Genomic DNA, 19665 nt, shown 5'->3' on the forward strand with positions numbered 1-19665 from the left:
GCACTCCCAGCTCTGTGAGTTACTCAGAAGGGAAGGTGGGCGTGGCTGCCTGTTGGTTTCTGAAGGCTTAATCTTCACAGCAAATCCTCACTGCAACTGGGGAGGCTCATACTCTTAGTATCCCTGTTTTACCTATGGAAAAAAAAAGAGGCTTAGAGAAGAGCAGGGACTTAGGTGGAGAACAACAGCTCATGCACTGGGAGCTGGGATTCAAACCCAGGGCTGTCAGACCCGCAAGCCTGGGCTCTCAGCCACAGGACCACCCACCTGTTTGTGTGCCGGGGAAGGAGTGTGGGTCTGCCCGGGCTCCTGCACTCATGTGCATGATCTTTATCTGGTGGAAGAGGCTCTGGGCCTGCCAGGGGACTGGGTGCAAGAGAGGTGCAGGAAGCTGGGATTGTGGTATGAGAGCCGATCAAGTGACCTTCAGATTCAGAGACCTGGATTTGAATCTCCATTTTGCCATTTACCATCTGTAGGACCTTGGAGATGTCACCTAACCTCTGGAAAAAAACAGAGGGGAATCATATCTTACTGGCTAGCTTCATGCGGCCATCTGATTTGAAAATGCCACCTGTGTGATCCTGATTTCCATACTTTGCCCTTTGGTGGATCACAGTGCTGCCCCGTGTCCACAAACGCGGACAGCATCAGCACCAAGCACTCCGGAGTGCTGAGTGCATTCCGGTGCAGTCCTCCCATAGTCCTCTGAGTTCCTCATGCTGCATCTGCCCATGAGGAAGCTGAAGACTGGAGCAGTCACTTGGCCGGTTGCAGCTAGGATGACAGAGCAGACCTGGCTCAGCTCTGGCTTTCTCCAGAGTCTCGTTTTGCTCTCCTGCTGCCCCAGGATCCCTTTAAACAGGGTCTGGTGCCTGCTTTTGAAACCCTGCTCAGCAGAATCAACCCTCACCTCTGAGTTCCAGTTTACTACAGCGTATGTTCCTGGGGGATTGTAGCCTTGCTCATTCTCCCGCTCGTTCCAGCTCCCACAAAGGGCAGCACCCCTTCTCAGCATTTCTACACACATCCCCAACCCTGTACCACTTGCTGCATGCTCAGCGTGCAACAGCATGAGGGCCCCAGGCCTACTTGGGAGGAGGAGGCTGCAATCTACCTGAGGATGACATAGCATCCTTGTGGTCGCTCCAATTCTGGCTCTGCTCATCCTCTCATCTCTGCCCTGAAGAAGGCTCAGCTGGACTTTTTACAGAAGATACTAATTGCGTGCACTCTGAGTGCACTGATCCAGTGTTGCTTTGATGAAATAATTAAGCACAACAGCACCTAGGAGGGCTGAAGAAGATTACTTTCAAAGGTCTCCCTTTCTGAGAAGGCCTCCCAACCCCGCTCCGGAGAGAACTCTGGTCTGGCCCAACTCCTTAATTACTTTCAGAGGCACTAAAGTTTAAATTAAATTCTAGCTGTTTTCATATTAACTTCTTCCGGAACCCTGAACTAAGCGTTCTGTGAGGCCTGGGTGGCAGAAGGCAGTGGGTCCCTGTGACAGGTGGCGTGTTTCCTTGTTTGGCTCTTCAGCTGAAGGATTTCATGAGTTACAAGAGTATACAAGTAATTGGTGCCCTGGCAGAGGTTTATGCTTGCGTGTCAGATTTGCCATTTTCAAACAGCCCCAATTGGGTGTTCAAATGGAGCTTCAGTTAGGATTTTAACATCCGCACGCGCACGCGCACACACACACATACACACACACACGAACGCTCACTTGCTATTGCTCGCTCTATTAGATATTAACACTGTAGCTGTGAGTACAGAATTTCTGTCCCTACCTGCACTTTCTATCATCCAAGTATGTTTTATCCTTCTGGTTGTCTCCTTGCCTTTGGTTTTCTGTCTAATCCTCCGAGGGGCCTTTATAGACTGTCCTTCATCCCCCAGAGTCCTCAGTAAGCCAAGACCAGCTTGAAAGACCAGTTCCCACCTTTGGGAGCACTTTTCAAAGAAGCTTGGATTTCCTGGGCACCCCCCCCCTTCCAAAACCATTACCTGTTTGAAACTTCCTCACCAGCTCTTCGCTGGCCTTTGGCCTTGTCTGAAGGAGACAGGGAAGATGGCACCATGGTGGCCAGGGGCAGGGAGAACCCATCACTGACACTTGAGCAGCAGCCCTCTCTCTCCCGCAGGACCTCCTGCCCAGGCTCACTGCCCCACAAGCAGATAGCACTAGATGAGAGCACCCCTTCTTCCTCCCTCAGGGCCTCACCAGGGCTGCAGGAACCCCGGGACAGCTTCTCTGCCCTCTGGTATTGGCCCCAGGGCCTCCTTCTCACACCCATAAGTTGGGTCACTCATGCTGTCCTCCTGCTTTGTTTGAACACCATCTGCATTCAAATCCAGTCTAGCCCAAGCCCCTTAAACCTCCAGGCCTTGGGTAGAGCGGGGAGTTGGTGCCCAGGTGGAGAAAGCGATCCCGTTTCCTTCCCTGGGCTGTCGACCTTCCACAGAGGCTGTATGTGCCTTATTTACACTTGCTTATTGCATTTTGTTCGTATTTTCCAAACAGACAGGAGAAGTCCACTGGGAGAGCACCACATTACCTGGGCCCTTCTCTGTCTGAGTGCTGTGCTTTCCTGGGGGAGAAAGCTGTCTTTTTGTACATTTTGGAGTAATGTGCAGTGGCGCTATACTTTTCTCTAATGAAGCCCCAGCGGCTGCACATGTGACCCATGCTTCTGGGAGCATAACAGGAAGGCAGCAGGCTATGCGCCCCTTCTGCAGGACGCTGTTCTCACGCCAGAGCTAGGGAAGGCCGAGCCTGAATTCATCCCTCTGGTACTCAGCCGGCTGCCTCACCTGCATCATTGGCAGAGCCCCCTTTACAGGGGGCCTGAGGTTTTGATTTTTTCCAACCCAGAAAAGGGACCAAGTCTATTAATTGCCTCAGTTAGTACTGGCTCCCCAGAAGCCCAGTCAATGCAAGGAGCCAGTCCGGCACGCAGGGGCAGCCCAGCAAGAAAACAGCCTGGATCCAAAGCCTGACTTTGGGAGCTTGCAACCAGTGTGTTCGTGCATTCCTGTGTTCTTTTAATACCTCTGTTTTGGGCGCCTGGGTGGCTCAGTTGGTTAAGCGACTGCCTTCGGCTCAGGTCATGATCCTGGAGTCCCGGGATCGAGTCCCACATCGGGCTCCCTGCTCGGCGGGGGGTCTGCTTCTCCTTCTGACCCTCTTCCCTCTCGTGCTCTCTGTCTCTCATTCTCTCTCTCTCAAATAAATAAATAAAATCTTAAAAAAAAAAAAATACCTCTGTTTTGAAAAACTAGATATCCACCCTTGGTCAGTGCTGAGAATACAGGCCCAGGGAAGTCAGGCCAAACCCTCCCATCATGTAGCTTTTCTCTTTGGGAGAAGGCAGACATACATTGCAAGTCGAATCTTGTGGACTTGTACTGACCCACCTGCAAAATAAGTAAAGGAGAGATATTGTTTTCTATATCAAAAGCATCTCCTGAGGCTTAAAAAAGAGCGCATAAGGATAAAATGGTAACACATTATGCAGACAGTTGGGATATGGGAAGAGGAACATAAATTTGTGAAGTCCCTGCTATACGCCAGTAGCTGGGAGCTATGTTTTACCGATGTTATCTTATTCCATGCAATAATGCTATGAGCTGGGCTTTATTACGCCATTTTGCAGACGGATAAATTGAAGTTTGCAAAAGGCAACAAGAGGGTCATAACATGCGCAGTTAGTAAGTATGTGTCGAGAGCATTCCTCATGCCGGGAACTGGCTGCCTAAGATGCTAGGCCCCATGAGCTGAGCCAGACTCTGTCTTCTGCTGCTACTATCTAGAAGGGAAGAGGGACAGTGAAGGAGAAGGTACAGGTGTGATGAATACCATCCGAGGAGCAAGACACTGGAAGGCTTTAAGAGGGAAACTCCCCTCCCATGACGGTTAGGGAAGTCCTCTTGAGAGATCTGATGGAGAAATTGGCATTAGCAAGATAAGGAGAGGAGGGTGCTCAGGGTGGAGAGGAGGGAGACCAGAGGTGGCCCAGGGCACCGTGATCCATGCACAGGCCACCTGACAGATTTGGATCTGCCGGCAGGGGGATGAGGAGTCTCTGAAACAGCTAAGCACAAAAGTGATTTGATCACTTTAGAAAGAGCACTTTGGAGAAAGGAGAAGGGGAAAGTGGGGGAAAAGACAGAGACCAATTAGAATCACGATCCAGCCTTCTTGGTGGGAGGTAATGCTGGGGATGAGGACAGGAATGAAGGCAGTGGAGAGAGCAAGAAGCGGGGAACTTTCTGTAGGAATCCGGACACTTCCCAGGTGTGTGCCATGCAGGTACGAGGGCCTGGTAGTGCCATTTGCTGACCGCAGGAGGAGGGGATGCTGCCCACATTCCAGCCATGCCGGAGCAGGCTGAAGTCATGTAAGAAAGATGGGGAGTAACCTGTGGGAAACAAGAAGGCAAGTTACGGAATCACAGAGGAATAGGATGCTGGCAGGAACACTCAGGAGGAAGTGAGCTGAAGCCCAGGTGGAAGGCAGGAGGGAAGAGAAGGAGAGGTGGGAAACAAAGAGGACTGGCTGGCCTCATTCACTCCGGAAAGTAACCCAGTGGCCAAGGAGGTCAGGTCCCAGCCTGTGTGAGTGAACCGAGTCCTCTCCCAGGACAGCACCATCTCTTCCTCTGAGGATGCTGATGCTCATGGCTTGAGTACCAGCTTCTGTCACCAGGAGGAGAGGAGAGCTCAGATTCAGATCCCCCTCTTGAGAAATCACAAGGATCGGTCCACCTCAGGGCACCGAGTGAAAATGGCAGGTGGATTTGGTTTTATAAAGGTTTTCGTTTTCCCAAAAGTTATTTTTCCCCAGGAAGGAACTGAGTGTGTGGGAGGTACCCTTTGAGTCCCCCATTTCTGAAAACATCAATCCTCAGTTCATCCCTTTATCAGGGGCTACGACAGGCACCTTTAAAAGCAGTCATCCTCCCCCTCCCCCACCACCCACCCATTGTCAGCATGTCTTTGGTGGCTAGAATCCCCAATCTGAACAAATAGTGCTCTGCAGGCTGTCATCTTTATTTTTTTTCCTCTGGGATGTATCCAGCTCCAGGCCAACTGTGCCAGACTTTGTCCCCATAAGGACCATTCAGTGGAGGACACAGCAAGTGAATAGGGCCCACTAATTGAGTGCCTCCTGTCTTTGTCCTGGCTTTCTGATCTCTTTCCACCCAAGCCAGTGGCATTTTGCTTGTGCACTTCTCCCTGAGTGACACATTAGCTCTTTTGAGATTCCAGTGCCTGATTCCATCAGCCATCCAGAGCCTGTGTACTTTGGAAAGCCGGTGGGAAATTCAGCAGCCTTCTAAAGATACAGATTACCTGCACATCTGTCAGGGTTTAGTTAAACATGACTGACTAATTTATCCTGCAGTGTGAGACGGGGATTCATTTCCCTTGCAAGTTGACTTGGCAATTTTCTCTGCTCGGAGAACATTTAGAATAGATGGTGTGCATGGCAATTGAGAAGAAATAGATGCTATTAATTTTCCATTTTCAAATGTGAGATTCACTCTAGAGCCCACATCCCACTCCCATCAGGAAAACAGACCACATCCTCTCCCGATACGAGCCGCTTGGCATCTGAAGAGTCATGAGAGTGAGGGCTCTTTCCCGAGCTTCCGAGTCGGGGCTGTCAGTCAGCGTGTCCCTGTGGACCTGCTCCTGAGGCAAACCCATGAGTCACAGCCCCCTCCTGGCTGTGTGCGTGGCTTAGCACGAGATGCTGGTTCCCAGCTTGAGCGGGCGTGGGATCTTCTTCCTCAGCCCATCTTTATACACCAAAGGGTGGCAGAGCACCTGGGTGGTGCAGTCCGTTGAGCAGTTGAGCGTCTGCCTCTTGGTTTCGGCTCAGGTCATGATCTCAGGGTCATGAGATCTAGATCTCTCTCCCTCTCTCTAAAATAAACAAAAAACTGAAAAACACCAAAGGGAAGCAGTAGAGATAACAGATATCAGGATATCGTGATGAACCTCCAAAAAGTTGGAAATCCCAAAGGGATAGCTGATGTCATCCCGTATTATCCGGCTCTTGGGAGACACCCTGTACCTGTGCTGTCTGCCATGGCGTCCCCAGCCGCGTGTGACTGTTCAGTGGGGTGGGTGTGACTGGAAAACTCTATTTTAACTTTTTTTAAAAATTTATTTAAATTATTAATTTAAATAGGGACATCTGGCTAATGGTAACTGTGCTAGATAGTACAGGTATCCATTTTCCCCAGCGTCTTATGTGGACAAAGCCAGTTTTGTTGAGGTGCATTTGTCTTACTGGTTTTCTGAATGCTGTGATAAATGCTCTGAGCTTACCTGTAAACCATCCATTAAGTCATGGCTGGCACATGCCGAGTAACTGTTACATACCAATTGCTTTGTAAGCCCTTTACATACTTGGTCGAACTCATGGTCACATGGTGGTATTCTGGGTTTAGAGCTGAGGATACTGAGGTGCTGAGAAGTTGGGAATTGTTGGGGTCACCCAGCCAGGCAGTAGTAAAGCTGGGATTCATTCCAGGCACTGTGAGCCCAGAGCTCTTACACTCTGCTGCCTCTAAAGACAGTTCTTGGTGCCATTTCCTGGCTGGTGTTTTAAGATAGAGTCATGTCCTGGTTGTTGAAAGCAAGGCCAAGTATCTTGAGGTCCTTAATAACATGAGTGCAAATAATCCGTACACTCCATGCCTGGCCCATTGTAGATCTGGATCCTGGCTGGAATGAGGACAGCGTTTAGGAGAGCACTAAGACTCCACAGACCCAGCCTGGGTCTGTCCACCCACCACAATGGAGAGTCAGGAAGACCTTTCCACCCGAGGTCTGTTAAGTTCGGCTCTATTCTCTGTCAAGCCCCAAACTCTAGGCTAAGGAAAGATGGGCTTTTCTTGAAAGCAGACATGGGTTGTAAAAATGAGGGGGAAGATCTGTATGATACTATTCTCTTCTCTGGGAGGCAGATGGGGGCTTATGCCTTCAATTCAGTGAGAGTGTGCATTGATTAAAGGCTGGACTGGAGTTTTGGCAAGACTGTCTACTCATTCATCATTGCCCGCGTGCCTTTCAGTAAAGAGCCTGATGCTAACAGTCTCTCTAGACCAGTAGAGTCCAGCCTTAATCTACATCCCATCAGCTGCATTAGATATTTAGAACTTGGCTCTGCATTATAATGGTGTTTTGCTTGACTTCTATGCTCCCTGTCTCCTGTAGCTTTAGAATTTGGGCAAGGCAACTGTTGTGGGTTTGTGTCTTTGTCCATTCTTATTGGGATTTTGGCCCCTTGGGTTTCTAATTTCTTACCCTCCAGATGCTAAAGGCTAGTTTTTCTGCCTCTTAGAAGTGGGCCACTGTCTGGACCCTTCATTAGGAGTCTCTATACCCAGAATTAGGGTGATATCTGGAAGCAAGGCTAAATCAGCTCCTTTTTCCACACCGTTGTTCCTCCTCTGGGGATTTTCCCCCTCAAGTCTTTCATCAGCACCCTAGGAGACCTTCACAGAGTGTGCACCCCCCTACCCATCCATCCCATTTAGGTTTTCTTCTTGTTCTCAGAAGTATTCCTTGGCCCCAGTTCCTACCATGTACCCTAAAAGATGAGCCTCATAGTTAGAGATGGGCTGCATGCAAATAGGAAGGACTCTTGGATGAAGGTGGCATCTGTCTGTCTATAGGGGAAAGTCAAGTCTCTCTGCCAAAAGGCCAGCAGAATAGGCTATGTGCACAAATCCCGACGTTGGGCTAAAACAAAATTGATAGTCTGTTGTTACTGGGATCTCTTGGTGTTCCAGGCAGCCTCTCACTAAGGACATTTGCTCTTCCTGAGTGTTAATCTCTTGGCATGAGTTTAGTGGGAAATGTCATCTCTGGCCAACTGCAGTAGCAAGTTCTATCGGGTTAGCAAGAGGGATCTTTTAGTCTTTGGAGGCCAGTGCACGACTCTGAGACTGTTAGCATTGGTTTTAACAGCTCAGAGGCAGTCCAGATTCAGTTCTGAGCAATGCTGCTTTACCCCAGGAGTCCAGGCTTTCTGTCGTGCTCCTTACCTGCGATTGCAGCATCTTTGGGCTGTTTTTCAAGTGGGGATAAGGCACTGCATCATAGTTGGAGAGGGAGGTTCGTTTTGAGCGTGGCTTTGTGGATAGCATTGCATATTGAGGGCAGAGAGCTAACAAGAGAAGAAAGTCCATGGACTCACTGTTTCTTTCCTTTGCTTTACTGCAGCCTGCACAGATAAGGAGTTGAGGAACCTTGCGTCCCGGTTGAAAGACTGGTTTGGAGCCCTTCACGAGGATGCCAACAGGGTCATCAAGCCCACCAGCTCTGATGCAGCTCAAGGCAGTAAGACCACTTTATTCTCACTAATTGATTTCATTTTATGTACCATATTTCCTTAGTGACTAGACACTGTTGATTTAACAGTAGCCTTCTGGGGTAATCAAAGAAACACTATGTTAAATGCACACATCGACTTAAAATATTTTCTTGATTCCCAAGCATTTCCCCCTCGTCCATATAACAACTTAATTTTTTAAAGTCTGGCCACAGAACTATCCTATGTTTAGTATAGAGACTTTGGAAAGTACAAAAACTATTTAAAAATCCACCATTTTAACAACTGTCAGCATGTTGGGGCATATACTTGCATTTTTTTCCTTGCCATACAGAAAAAAAAAACAAACATCTGTGTGTCTTTGTATATACATACAACACACACTTCACAGGCTGTCTTACGAGCTTTTATCACTCAGCAACATGCTTTGACCTTCTATGTTGTTGAGTAGTATTGCACTTTGTACTAGCTACATAGGATCTCAAGAAACAGAATTTATGTAATTACGCCTCTATTTTGGAGCGTTGAAGTCATTCCTAATGTTCAGCTTTCATAAGCAACTCTGTACCACACATCTTCGATAATGTATCCCCCCCTCCATCAGTGCATTGGCGGAGCCCGTATTCAGAGCCTCTTCGTAAGCTAAAGAGAAAACTCAGAGTGGGTGAGCATTTTTGTACCTTGATGGACTCTCTCATTGAACTCAAAGACGATTAGGGGTAGGCTTCTCCACGCTGTGGCCCAGTGGCTCAGAATGTCCTACCCAATAACACAGTTGTTCAAACATAGGGAGTTTTGCAACTGTAAGGATCCAGAGCTCAACCACCCTCTGGTCTTTGGGTGGTTAAGAACAGTCGCCTTAATTTTGGGTTATTCTTTGAGACTTGTAGCTATAGAGACTGGTAGAGATTATTGATCTAGGGGACAATTCTTTTACTAGTTTGGATCTTATAGTTTAAGGGAAAGATAGTGTTTGCTTCTCAGGATCTAAGTATCCAAAGAGTGGTTTTAGGTGGTTGAGTCTGTGGGAAAGAAGAAGGAAGATAGTTTCTTCTTCTAGTCCTGCTGGAGGCTTCCTTGGGAGTTTGTGGACAATTAATTCACAGATGGTGTAGAGGAACTTTTCCCTGGGACCCTCTAGGAGCAGCCCAGCCCTCGGGCTTTCTGAACAACCTTTCAAGAAGAGCAGATTGATATGCAGAGAGCTTCTCCTTGCAGCCTCCAGTCCCATGAGACTCCTGCAGGCAGCTGGGGAGCTAGCAAAAGACCTGCCCTTGGCCAGAAGCAGATTGGGTCCCCAAAGAGGCTTTTAGGTTTGATGTCCCGAAGCAATTGCTGTGAAGGGAATACAAAGGAACAAAGCTTGGTTAGCCCACAAGACCACAGGAGGGAGAGTTGTTTTTATCAGTTCAGGAGTTGTGAAGAGGAAACCATGGAACCTTACAAGCCCCACATGCTTGGGGCCACCTAGAAGGGCTGTTCTCTTCCCCCCTCCACCTCTACATACCAGATGCAGGTGCCTTTTCTCTAGAACCTTCCAAATGGGTGTTGGGGAGGTGGGGCCTTGACCTTTAGACTGCTGCCCAACCAGCTCGGCACTTTTCTTTGGTGGTCCGTGAGCGGGAAGCTTCTCTTGGCCATGTAGTAAAATGTTAATATCCTGTAAAATTGATGCTTATTACATAAAATATTCTATATAAAACTGTGGAGCCATTTAGTGTCAGCGTAAATGATCTTGCTTTACTCAGCAGCCCCTAAGGACATCCCCATCATAGAGATGGTTCAATCATGACCTTCGAAGAAGAGGCCCCATTATGTCCCCTAGTCTCTCTTGAGAAGGGGGATGTTTTCTAAGACATGTTATAAGGTGTCAATGGGAATAAATTTAAAAAGCTGATTTTTATGTTTGAAGGGCCAAACTCTGCAGCAGCTAGAGAACTTCTCTCAACACATGCTTTTACTGAGCACCTATTACCTGCCTGCCCTGGCAGAGGCTACTGAACACATTCTTTGCCCTCGAGTTGCTTAGCATCTGATGAACATGAACTGACAGTAAGGGGAAGCAGAGGGTTCTGGAAGAGCTCAGAGGTGGAGGTGCTATACTTACTTCACTGGTTTCTGGACAGTAAAGACCCTTTTGTAGAAAACCAAGGCTTTTAAAAGGGTGGGTGCCCTTTGCTCTGTCTCACATTCTCCAAGCAGGGGTTGGTAATGCACACAGCAACCCGCTGAGCAGGGAGTGGGCAGTCAACCCCATCAGGGCCTCAGATGTGGCTGCTGTATCCCCCTTGCACTGCCCATCCTCAAGCATGGTCCCTAAGCCAGCTGGATGTCCTCAAGGTAAGAGGATCACGTGAGGCACAGGCAGCCCCGGGAGAAAAGGGATTGAGAATGTAGACTCAGGCCTGGGCCACCTGCCTTAGAAGCCCAGCTCCACAATTATAGGATCTTGAACAAGTCACTTAAGCCTTGAGCTTCCCCCCCCGCCCCCACCCCATCTGTAAAGTAGAAGGCATACAGCATTTTAGAGGACTCTTTAGAAGGATTCAGTGAGATAATTAAAAATAAGGTGCTTAGAGGACTACCTTAAATAACAGAAGAATGAACTTTTACAGTAATTTTCCTGGGAAAATAAAACCACTTCTACAAATCCAGCTAATGGAACAACTTGAAATTGCATAGTGCTTTTGATTCTGAAAGAAAGACCAATTTTAGATTTGGGGCAGGCCTTCTCTGGGGGTTGTCTACAGTAGACTCAATATCCTGAGTGTTAAGCAAAGTGTTATTATTCTAGTGCGTACAGTTCCATTGTGGAAACAAATAATTCTTTAAGAAAACTACCCCTCCTCCCCCAGGGAAATAAGAAAGAAATTATTGTCTGAGTCAATTTGGATTCCATATCATGTATCTCTTTAGGGGACTGCAGAAAAGAAGAATGGGGAACAGAGGCAGGTACCTGGCTTGTTTTCCCATTAAGGTTCAGACGGCTTGGATTTAACAGTCCTTTGGGACATAATCAGTGCTTCTGGATTGTGCTATATAGTTTCATTTCACTGCCATCTTTTTTTACAATAGTTTCTTTTGTTTTCGTGTTTCAGATATTTTCCCCTAAATATAAAAGTGTAGTTTGCAGAATCACAAGTTTTTCCTTTTATTCACCATGTTTGTACTCTTCCTTTTGGTCATACCCTGTTTTAAGCAAGTCTGGTAAATGAAAACTCGTATTTACATCCCAGATAAATTAGTGTTGGGGAGTTTGTCCCTTTGGGACATACTTTTCTCAAACGCTGACTTCTGTTTAAGAGCATTTTAAATTATTTATTTTATTTAACCCCCATGCCTCAGGAGGGGAGCGGGTGGTGTGGGCCCTGGGCCTCCTCTTGGGTGGGGCCAGACCAGGCTTGGTGGCCGCTGAGATGCACCCTTTTCTCTGCAGGATTTGACACCAGCATCCTGCCCATCTGCAAGGACTCCCTGGGCTGGATGTTCAACAAGTTGGACATGAACTATGACCTCCTGCTTGACCACTCAGAGATCAATGCCATCTACCTGGATAAGTATGAGCCCTGTATCAAGCCTCTTTTCAACTCCTGTGACTCCTTCAAGGATGGCAAGCTCTCCAACAACGAATGGTGCTACTGCTTCCAGAAGCCTGGAGGTGAGGCAGGGGAAGGTGGGGGGGTCCCGCACTCAGGGCAGCCACACTGGGCGCCGAAGGCCTGCGTATCAAATACTAGAGAGGCAGGTGGAGGTCGGCAGGCCAAGGGACACAGCTAGAGAATAAAGCAGTCAGCTGATAGAATGGCAGATGCAAAGGCTCTTTTCTTCTCATTTATTTTATTTTTATCATTGTATATTAGAAAATCCAAAAGCATATTGAAAGGGCCCATTACCTCACTCCCCCTTGGGGAAAATCTCTTAATCATCACGTGCCTCAGCTTTTACATCTGTAAAATGGGTGTAGAAACCTTTGCTACATCATTGCCAACGTCGCTGTGAGATCCTTTATGTGAGAAATACTGTACAAATGGACAAATACCGTAATGCTCCTTGTCACATGAATTCTCCATGTTCCCCTTGGAGAAAGCCTCTTGTCAGCTTCTCTGGGGTAAATATGGGTTTATCCTGAATCCCCTAGGCAAGGATATTTTGGTTATAAACTCCAGCTCACTTAAGAAACAGACAACATTTGAGGAGGAGGAGTATGTGGAAAGAATACAGGAGCATCTCATGTCATGGCAAGTCAGACGGGAGAGTTGCCTACAGCCTCTCAGGAATCCAGAGGCAGGAGCTCTGAGTCTCCGGGAGGGGCCACATGGTCTGAGTTTCCTTCTTCTGTCTTAGCTTCCTGGGCTTGTGCGCCCAAGTGTGGCGATTCACAGCTAGTTGGACTAGCAGAGAGTGGCTTGTATCTGAATTCCAGGCCCACATCCCAAAGCTGGTTCAGCAGGAGTCAGGGATCATGGATAATCTACTCCGAGCATGGCCGGGAGAACCCAGGAACGGAAGATGGCTACAAATATTATAGTTTTAAAAAATTATGTGTGGGTCTATTCCTCCATGCGCTCAGAGTCATGTACACGCAGCAGAAAATGTAGGCATTGCAAAAGGGCACCCAGTGTCAAGGACATGGATCTGTTGGTAGGACTACAAGATACATGCCTAAAAGCAGAATCACTGGTTGTAGGGCATGTGCATTTTTAATATAAGTTATTATTTCCAGTTTGCCTTCCAAAATGGTTGTACTAATTTTTACTCCTACCAAGAATACCTAGTTCTCTGTGGTGTCATTTTTGGTGTGTTTTTAGGAATTTTCCCTAAGTGGAGGATATTAGTACTGTTCTGGTCACATGTATTGCAAATATTTTTTCCCCCAACTTTGACTTGGTGCATTTTTGCTAGGAAGAAATTTTTCAATTTAGCAATGTAAAGTTTCTCCATCTTTTATGGTTTTTCAGAAGCCATAGGGCTTACATTAAGCTTAGAAAGGTATTTTGTACCATGAAATACTAAAACTATTCTCTTGTGTTTGTGTTTTCATCAGTACCTTTTGGTTGGTTGATTGTCTATTGAAATCTTGTATCACTTTAGATTTTTTCGGTGTGTGGTCAGGTGGCGTCCCAGACCCTACCCCCACCCCTGGAGAGGGTTGTTCAGTCACCTTTCTGTCATTTATAGACTAACCCATCATCCTCCTCTAATTTGAATGCTTCCTCTATTGTATATAAAACTTCTTCATCTGTATCTGTCTATTCCTACATCTAGTGGGGCCCTCCTCTCCTGCCACTAATCTTTCAGAATTTTCCTGGATGTTCTTATGCTTATTGTTACACGTCTTATTAATCTAGAGAGAACTGATAGCTATGTAATATTGAATCCTTTGATTCTAGAACGGCATCTATTAACCAACGGAGTTACCTTGTTCCCCCAGATACTATACTTCCCTTGTATTTATCCTCCTTGTAAACGAAATTGATTTTCTCTCTATTATATTTCCTTGCTGGTGGTTGTTTCAGGATTCATTTTGTTCGCAGCCACCTTACTAAATTCTCCTTTTGTTTGTAATAATTATTCTGGTTGGGTTCCTTTGATTTTTTTCAGCTGTGCATTTGTATCCTCTGCAAAGTAATCATTTTTTTCTTTTTCTCTTTTTATATCTCATCTCTTTTCTCATCCTATCAGCTGGTACTTCCAAATCAGTGTTGAATAATAGCCATGTTCTTATCTTAATAGAAATACTTGGAGTGATCCAGTACTGAGTACTAAGATGGCTTTGGGCTTGAGTCCATATAATCTCCTGTGACTCTAGCCAGGGTTCAGGCTTAACCTAAGTAAGCAAAGCCTCAGTGCTCATGCCTCCCTCAGAGGTGTGAATGCTGGGACCTGAGGGTGAGGCTTACTAGAGGACAGAGGTGGTCACCGTACTATGTGGATTCCCTGGGTGGGCCATCCTTTGAGCAATGGCTGAAGGAGGCCAGAACCCATCTAGGTAGGAGAAGTTGAGCCAAGTACAATCAAAGTCAATTTGTTGTAGTTGTTTCTCATTTTCTGCATTTCCCTCAAGTAAGCTGCTTTATTTTTTGTTGGGTTCCCACCACCTCCCTCCCTGACCCAGAACCAGTTCTGGGAATTCTGTTTGCTCTCCACATGTCTTCATTATTTCCCGTTGATTAATGTGTGTACTCAAGGCTAAAATTTTTTCCAAGGCACTCGTTTTCCTCTAGACCATAGGTATTCCATACATGGTATTTTTACTAGGATAAATGTGTAGATATTCTACAATTAAGGCTCTGAGCACCTCTTAGGCCCCAGAAAATTTTGAGAGCACATTTTTAATTTCCCATGTGGTAGGATTATTTATTGACTGGTTTTGGTATTTTTCTTTAGTTTTCTGTTTGGGTTTTAGAACTTTTTTCAAAAATTCCCACTGGAATTATATTCCTTGAAATAACACTTGAATATTTGTAAATATTGCTGTTTGCTTTTATTTTTAATACAGAAACAAAGATGCTAAGTATAAACGTCTTAGAGCCAGAGTTTCTTATACTGCTATCTTTAAATATGATTCTCCTAGCACTCGGTTTAGCTATACAATAATGGGAACCCATGCTAATTCTTTTCCCAGGGACATATGTCATGCATCTTTAAGCTGTGGAATTAAAACTCTGGTTCCATTTGATTAGTCTTCCCATAGGAGTATCAGTAACATGGATGTTACACCTGACTTCTGCTTCAGAAACAAACTTCATTTATTTCAGTGTTTAATTTTGTCGAGGAGTCTTTGGTAACTCTTGTGTCTGCTCAGCAGCCAGCATTTTTTTTCTGTTAGAATTCTTAACCTGGCGTTTGGTCTCGCTCTTGACTTTTTCTTGCAGCACTTTCTAGTAGGTCTCAGCATGATTTATGTTTCCTTGCTGAAAGAGAAGTAGAATTTTTACAATTACCGTGGGACATTTTGAGGAACGTGTGAATGAAGGTGACTCGTGCTGTCTCGGAATAGTCTTCCAAATGCGTATGGTTTCACACAAAAATGACCCTTTCCATTTGCAAAAGAGGAATAATGGTACCTACTTTGTGGGGTTCTTGTAAAGAGTATGACAAAGTTCTAGAACATTTTCTGGTACGTGTGTCCTAGTAAATGCTACCTTTAATCATCAAAGATGGAATTAATTTCCATTTTCCTGGCTTGTTTTCAGTTGGCATCTTTCTCCTATACTCAGAAGGCACCTTAAGCCCAGAACTGAACAAAATTTGTTAGCTTTTCTCAAGGAACAAGCAGCGAAACAGGGTAGTGTGCAACGCACAGGGTAATAGATGTAAAGAGGTACTTGGGTATTTACTACAGGCCCCAAAGTTGCTTGGACAGAAGGAGTGTAAGGCCCTTGAGCACATAGCAGAGCCTCCCCCAGCCACAGGACGTGCACAGCCAGCTCATGGTAACACTCAAGATGGGGGAGGCCATCTTGCTTTAAGCTCAGAATGGAGTAAGTTCTCGGGAGACAGGAGAACCACACTCCCATCTGCCCTACTTAGCTGGGTGGCTCCCACCGTATCAGTCCTTCAGCACAAAGGTGTTTTATAATTGGGGACTTGGAGAGAGAGAGACTTGCCCAAAGCATTCAGCTATGAGGTGGCAGGGCTGAGAGTTAAGGTTTCCCTTTTCTCCATTCACTGCTTCTCTACGTATCTCAAATAGCTTCATAGTTGTCCCTTGAAGCGTGTGTGTTGGGTAGTGAGCCAGAAGGTCTAAAGTGGCTATTCTAATCCTCTTTGTCTCCTGCAGCAAGACCTGGGGTACATGAAGTAGTTGTCACCTTCCCTCTGGTTAGTTGCTCCCGTATGGGCATTCAGAACATTTAACTGCTAGGAATCTTTGGTCCCGGTTCTCAGCTGATTAAAATGTCTATTACCAGATCACCTAGTTGGCACCTACCATTTGCTTCCATTGAGGGTGGGCAGAAAAATTACAATGCAAGTAGCCCCCAAATACTATTTAAGTACCCGGCAGTGCAAGATTTTTTTTAATTTAGTAACACTAATGGCCTGAATTTGTTTTGCTGTGTAATAACAGCATATGGAGTAATTCCAGTCCCAGGTGTGTCACTGTGTACATTTCACGTCAAGAGTGAAGCCAATCATTAGAGATTATGTCCTGCACCATCTGGAAACTGACTTTCCTAAATTATTTTTTAGGTCTCCCTTGCCAGAATGAAATGAACAGGATTCAGAAGCTGAGCAAGGGGAAAAGCCTGTTGGGTAAGTACAATTTCTTGTTACTCATTTAAACAACTAATTAAACTATCCATGTCTCTTGTAATATTGAGCCACAGCAATGGTTTCAGTGTTTCCTGAAAGAAACGTGTCGCTTCATCCCCAGACGGCTGGCCAGGCGTAATTTTAGAATCGCTGCCTCCTCCCTTAGCCTGGGACTAGTGGGCGGGGACCCAGCACCATGTCTACCGCTAGCCCCTCCCTTACTTGATCTGGGGAATAATTCAGGAATTTACAGACCAAGCGGGCTGTACCCTCTTCTGTATTTATAAGCTAGGGTTCAAAGACTTGAGTGTGCATAATAATCCACAGAGGAAAGCATATACATTTCTCTCTCTGTCCGAATGAGACCTGTGTTTTTTTCCTGGACATGCCAGTCTGTCTGTGGTAGAGGTAACAAATGCTGGCTTGTTGAAGTGCTCCCTTGCAGCTGCGTGTCCTCTTCCTCCAGCGCTCAGGGGACGTCAGGGCATTGAGACCAAGCCATTGCAGAGAGTGCTAAAGCTCATTTGTTGGCCAAAAAAGGAGTCTGTGTTGCTTTACTTGCTTTTTAAAAAGAGAGGTGCAATACTGTTAATTCAGAATTATTCTTGTTAAGCCGTAAGAAGCAGGTCCGTTGCCTAAGTAGCTTGCCGTTTCAGGCGTGTAGCTATTTACTGGAAGAAAATGGACAAGTTTTCTGTAGACTGTCAAAAGTAGGCAGTCTGTGAACTCTGGCAGGTTCTCCTCCACTGCTTTTTGGGTCACCTCAGAATACTTTCTTCTACTTTTGAAAGTTATTCTATTCATTGGCTCACCTCAGATGTTTCACTTCTGATAATGCCCCCTGTTCAACTCAGAAATGACCTGTGTGGACCTAGGTTCTAAAAAGACAAAGGCAGCTTTCTGGTGTGAAGGCAAACTGGCTGGCTCCCTCCTATGCTGCATTATTTGGGATTTGAGTGATGTACCTAAGGTGCACAGGTATAGAATTAGTATAAATCTATTTTTAAAATTTTATTTTCATTGGCTATCTTCTGGGTGCTTCATTATTTAATAATGAATGAGACATTTATAAGGTATGTAGTCTGAGATAAAATGTCTCATCTTCCATTTTCCCTACCTCACCCGAATGAAGTGCCTATCTTTGTCCTACCTAGTTTTAAAGCTAGCTTTATCACATCTCCCCATATATGGAGATTACTCTGGCTGACTCATAAAAATATCATTGACCTTCTTGCACATTCTTCTTTTCATGGGGCAATCTCCTAATACGTGTGTTTTCAGGGGCATTTGAATTTAAAAAATAAAGCAAGCTCCAACAACCTCCAATCAGTTATAACTACAGCCTACTTAGGAAAAGTGGTAATTCTATTACATTATAGATTTAGAGCAACACCTGCTTCTAACCTGAGGCTAAGTCCAGTATGTATTTTGTTTGTAAAGTGCTATTGTTTTCCAACTGCAGCTCAAGGATCAGGATCAGTATTTCCTCACCTTTCTAGTAGTAGTTCTCCTTTGCAGACTTTGAGAATCTGTTCACAAATCTGCCTTTTCATCATGGGAATCACTTTTTTTTCTTTTCCATCTTCCCGCTGAGATCGTGCGTCCAACTCTGGCACAAGCAGATTTACCTGTCAGTCATTTAGGAATGATTTTCTATGGTTATCTATTTGAGAGAATAGCCTGGGGAGCAGGGTGATGAGGAGTCGTTGCCATAATCAATCAGTAGGATCTGAGGGTAAATCCAGTTCAGAATAGCAAAACCATGGCCTCCCATGCTACACTTCTTTCTGGAGTCTAGTACTTGAAATAAAATTAGGGAGTACAAAGCGAGAGAGGTAAGGAAAGACCTTTGTCTTCACATCAGTGTTACTACTCTGGTCACAGTCAGGAGTATTTTCCCATAGAAGAAGAGCACGCAGTTATGAAACACTCTAAGAAAAACCAAAACTAAGATACAGAGGTATTCTCAAACCATACATTAAGTTTACTAGCCCCAGACTTACTAAAATATCACCAAAGAATTTACTCTATAGAAAAGAAACAAGACATGCTGCTAAATCTAAATAAATATGACCTATAGAAATGTTCTATAGCAAGCAAGAATTAAAATTTCAGACTTTTGGTGGGTCACCAGGAGTAGATTTGGGCCAAAATCTACTTGAAACCTTATTATTGAATTTCCCCAGAGAAAGACATAACAAGAATATATTGTTGTTAAAACTATACAAAAAAAGATGGACCTAAAAAACTTGATCATTTCAACAAAAATCAGGAAGGGGGGCGAAAAGAAGAGACCAATTGTTGCTTTTAGACATAAACCATTACACCAAAAGTTGAAATTAAAAGATACTAAAGACTCCTTTTCATAAAAACATGACAAAAGCAAATATTTTGTCTTGAATTCTATAAACAAAGAAGGAATATCATATTGCTGAAATGCTCCTTTTTCTTTTACCACATTATGGTATGCCTGTAACTTTAAAAGAGAATTAAAAGGAGGAATCATCATACCTACAACTGTAATTGGACACATAACATACCTCTTGAAATTTAGCTTAAGTAGAAGAAATGAATAACATAATTAGCATTCATATATATGTATTCCTGTACATAACCATGGAATGCAAACACAATAAACAATCCCCCAAAACCTATCACAGATTAAATTCACTTGCTAAAACACAATTAGATTATTTACCTAAACCCCATACACAGAGGGGGGAAGAATATCAAAAATGAAATAAAAAGTACAAAACATTTAGAAGTAAAAGTTCTACCAAAATCAAAGTGAAACTTAACTTACCTTCAAATGCATTAAAAAACACAAAACAGTAAATGTTTTAATTAAAAAGCTTTATAGGAATAATGCAAAGTGAAACAAGACTAATGTAGAAATCCATGAAATTGGCAGTAGGAAAAGCTCAAATACTGTTATGAATTGTAACTTCAGATAGAGGACACTGCTAAAAACTTGTGGTTTTCAAATTTCAGCATTAGAGTCACTTGGAGGGTTTATTAAAACACAGTTTGCTAGGCCCTTCTCTCAAAGTTTCTGATTC

The 19665-nt window shown here is 44.9% G+C and overlaps 1 protein-coding gene across 1 annotated transcript in view; it reads left to right on the forward strand.

The window, feature by feature from the left end:
* SPOCK1 (SPARC (osteonectin), cwcv and kazal like domains proteoglycan 1) overlaps positions 1 to 19665 on the forward strand; it is a 557700-nt gene that overhangs the window by 518250 nt on the left and 19785 nt on the right. Inside the window, exons 7-9 of the mRNA XM_078067479.1 lie at positions 8242 to 8358; positions 11787 to 12008; positions 16544 to 16606. Of these exons, the coding sequence (XP_077923605.1) occupies positions 8242 to 8358; positions 11787 to 12008; positions 16544 to 16606 (402 nt within the window). The remainder of the gene's footprint in view (positions 1 to 8241; positions 8359 to 11786; positions 12009 to 16543; positions 16607 to 19665) is intronic.

This window comes from Halichoerus grypus, chromosome 2, assembly GCF_964656455.1.
Source record: "Halichoerus grypus chromosome 2, mHalGry1.hap1.1, whole genome shotgun sequence".
Classification (NCBI taxonomy): Eukaryota; Metazoa; Chordata; class Mammalia; order Carnivora; family Phocidae; genus Halichoerus; species Halichoerus grypus.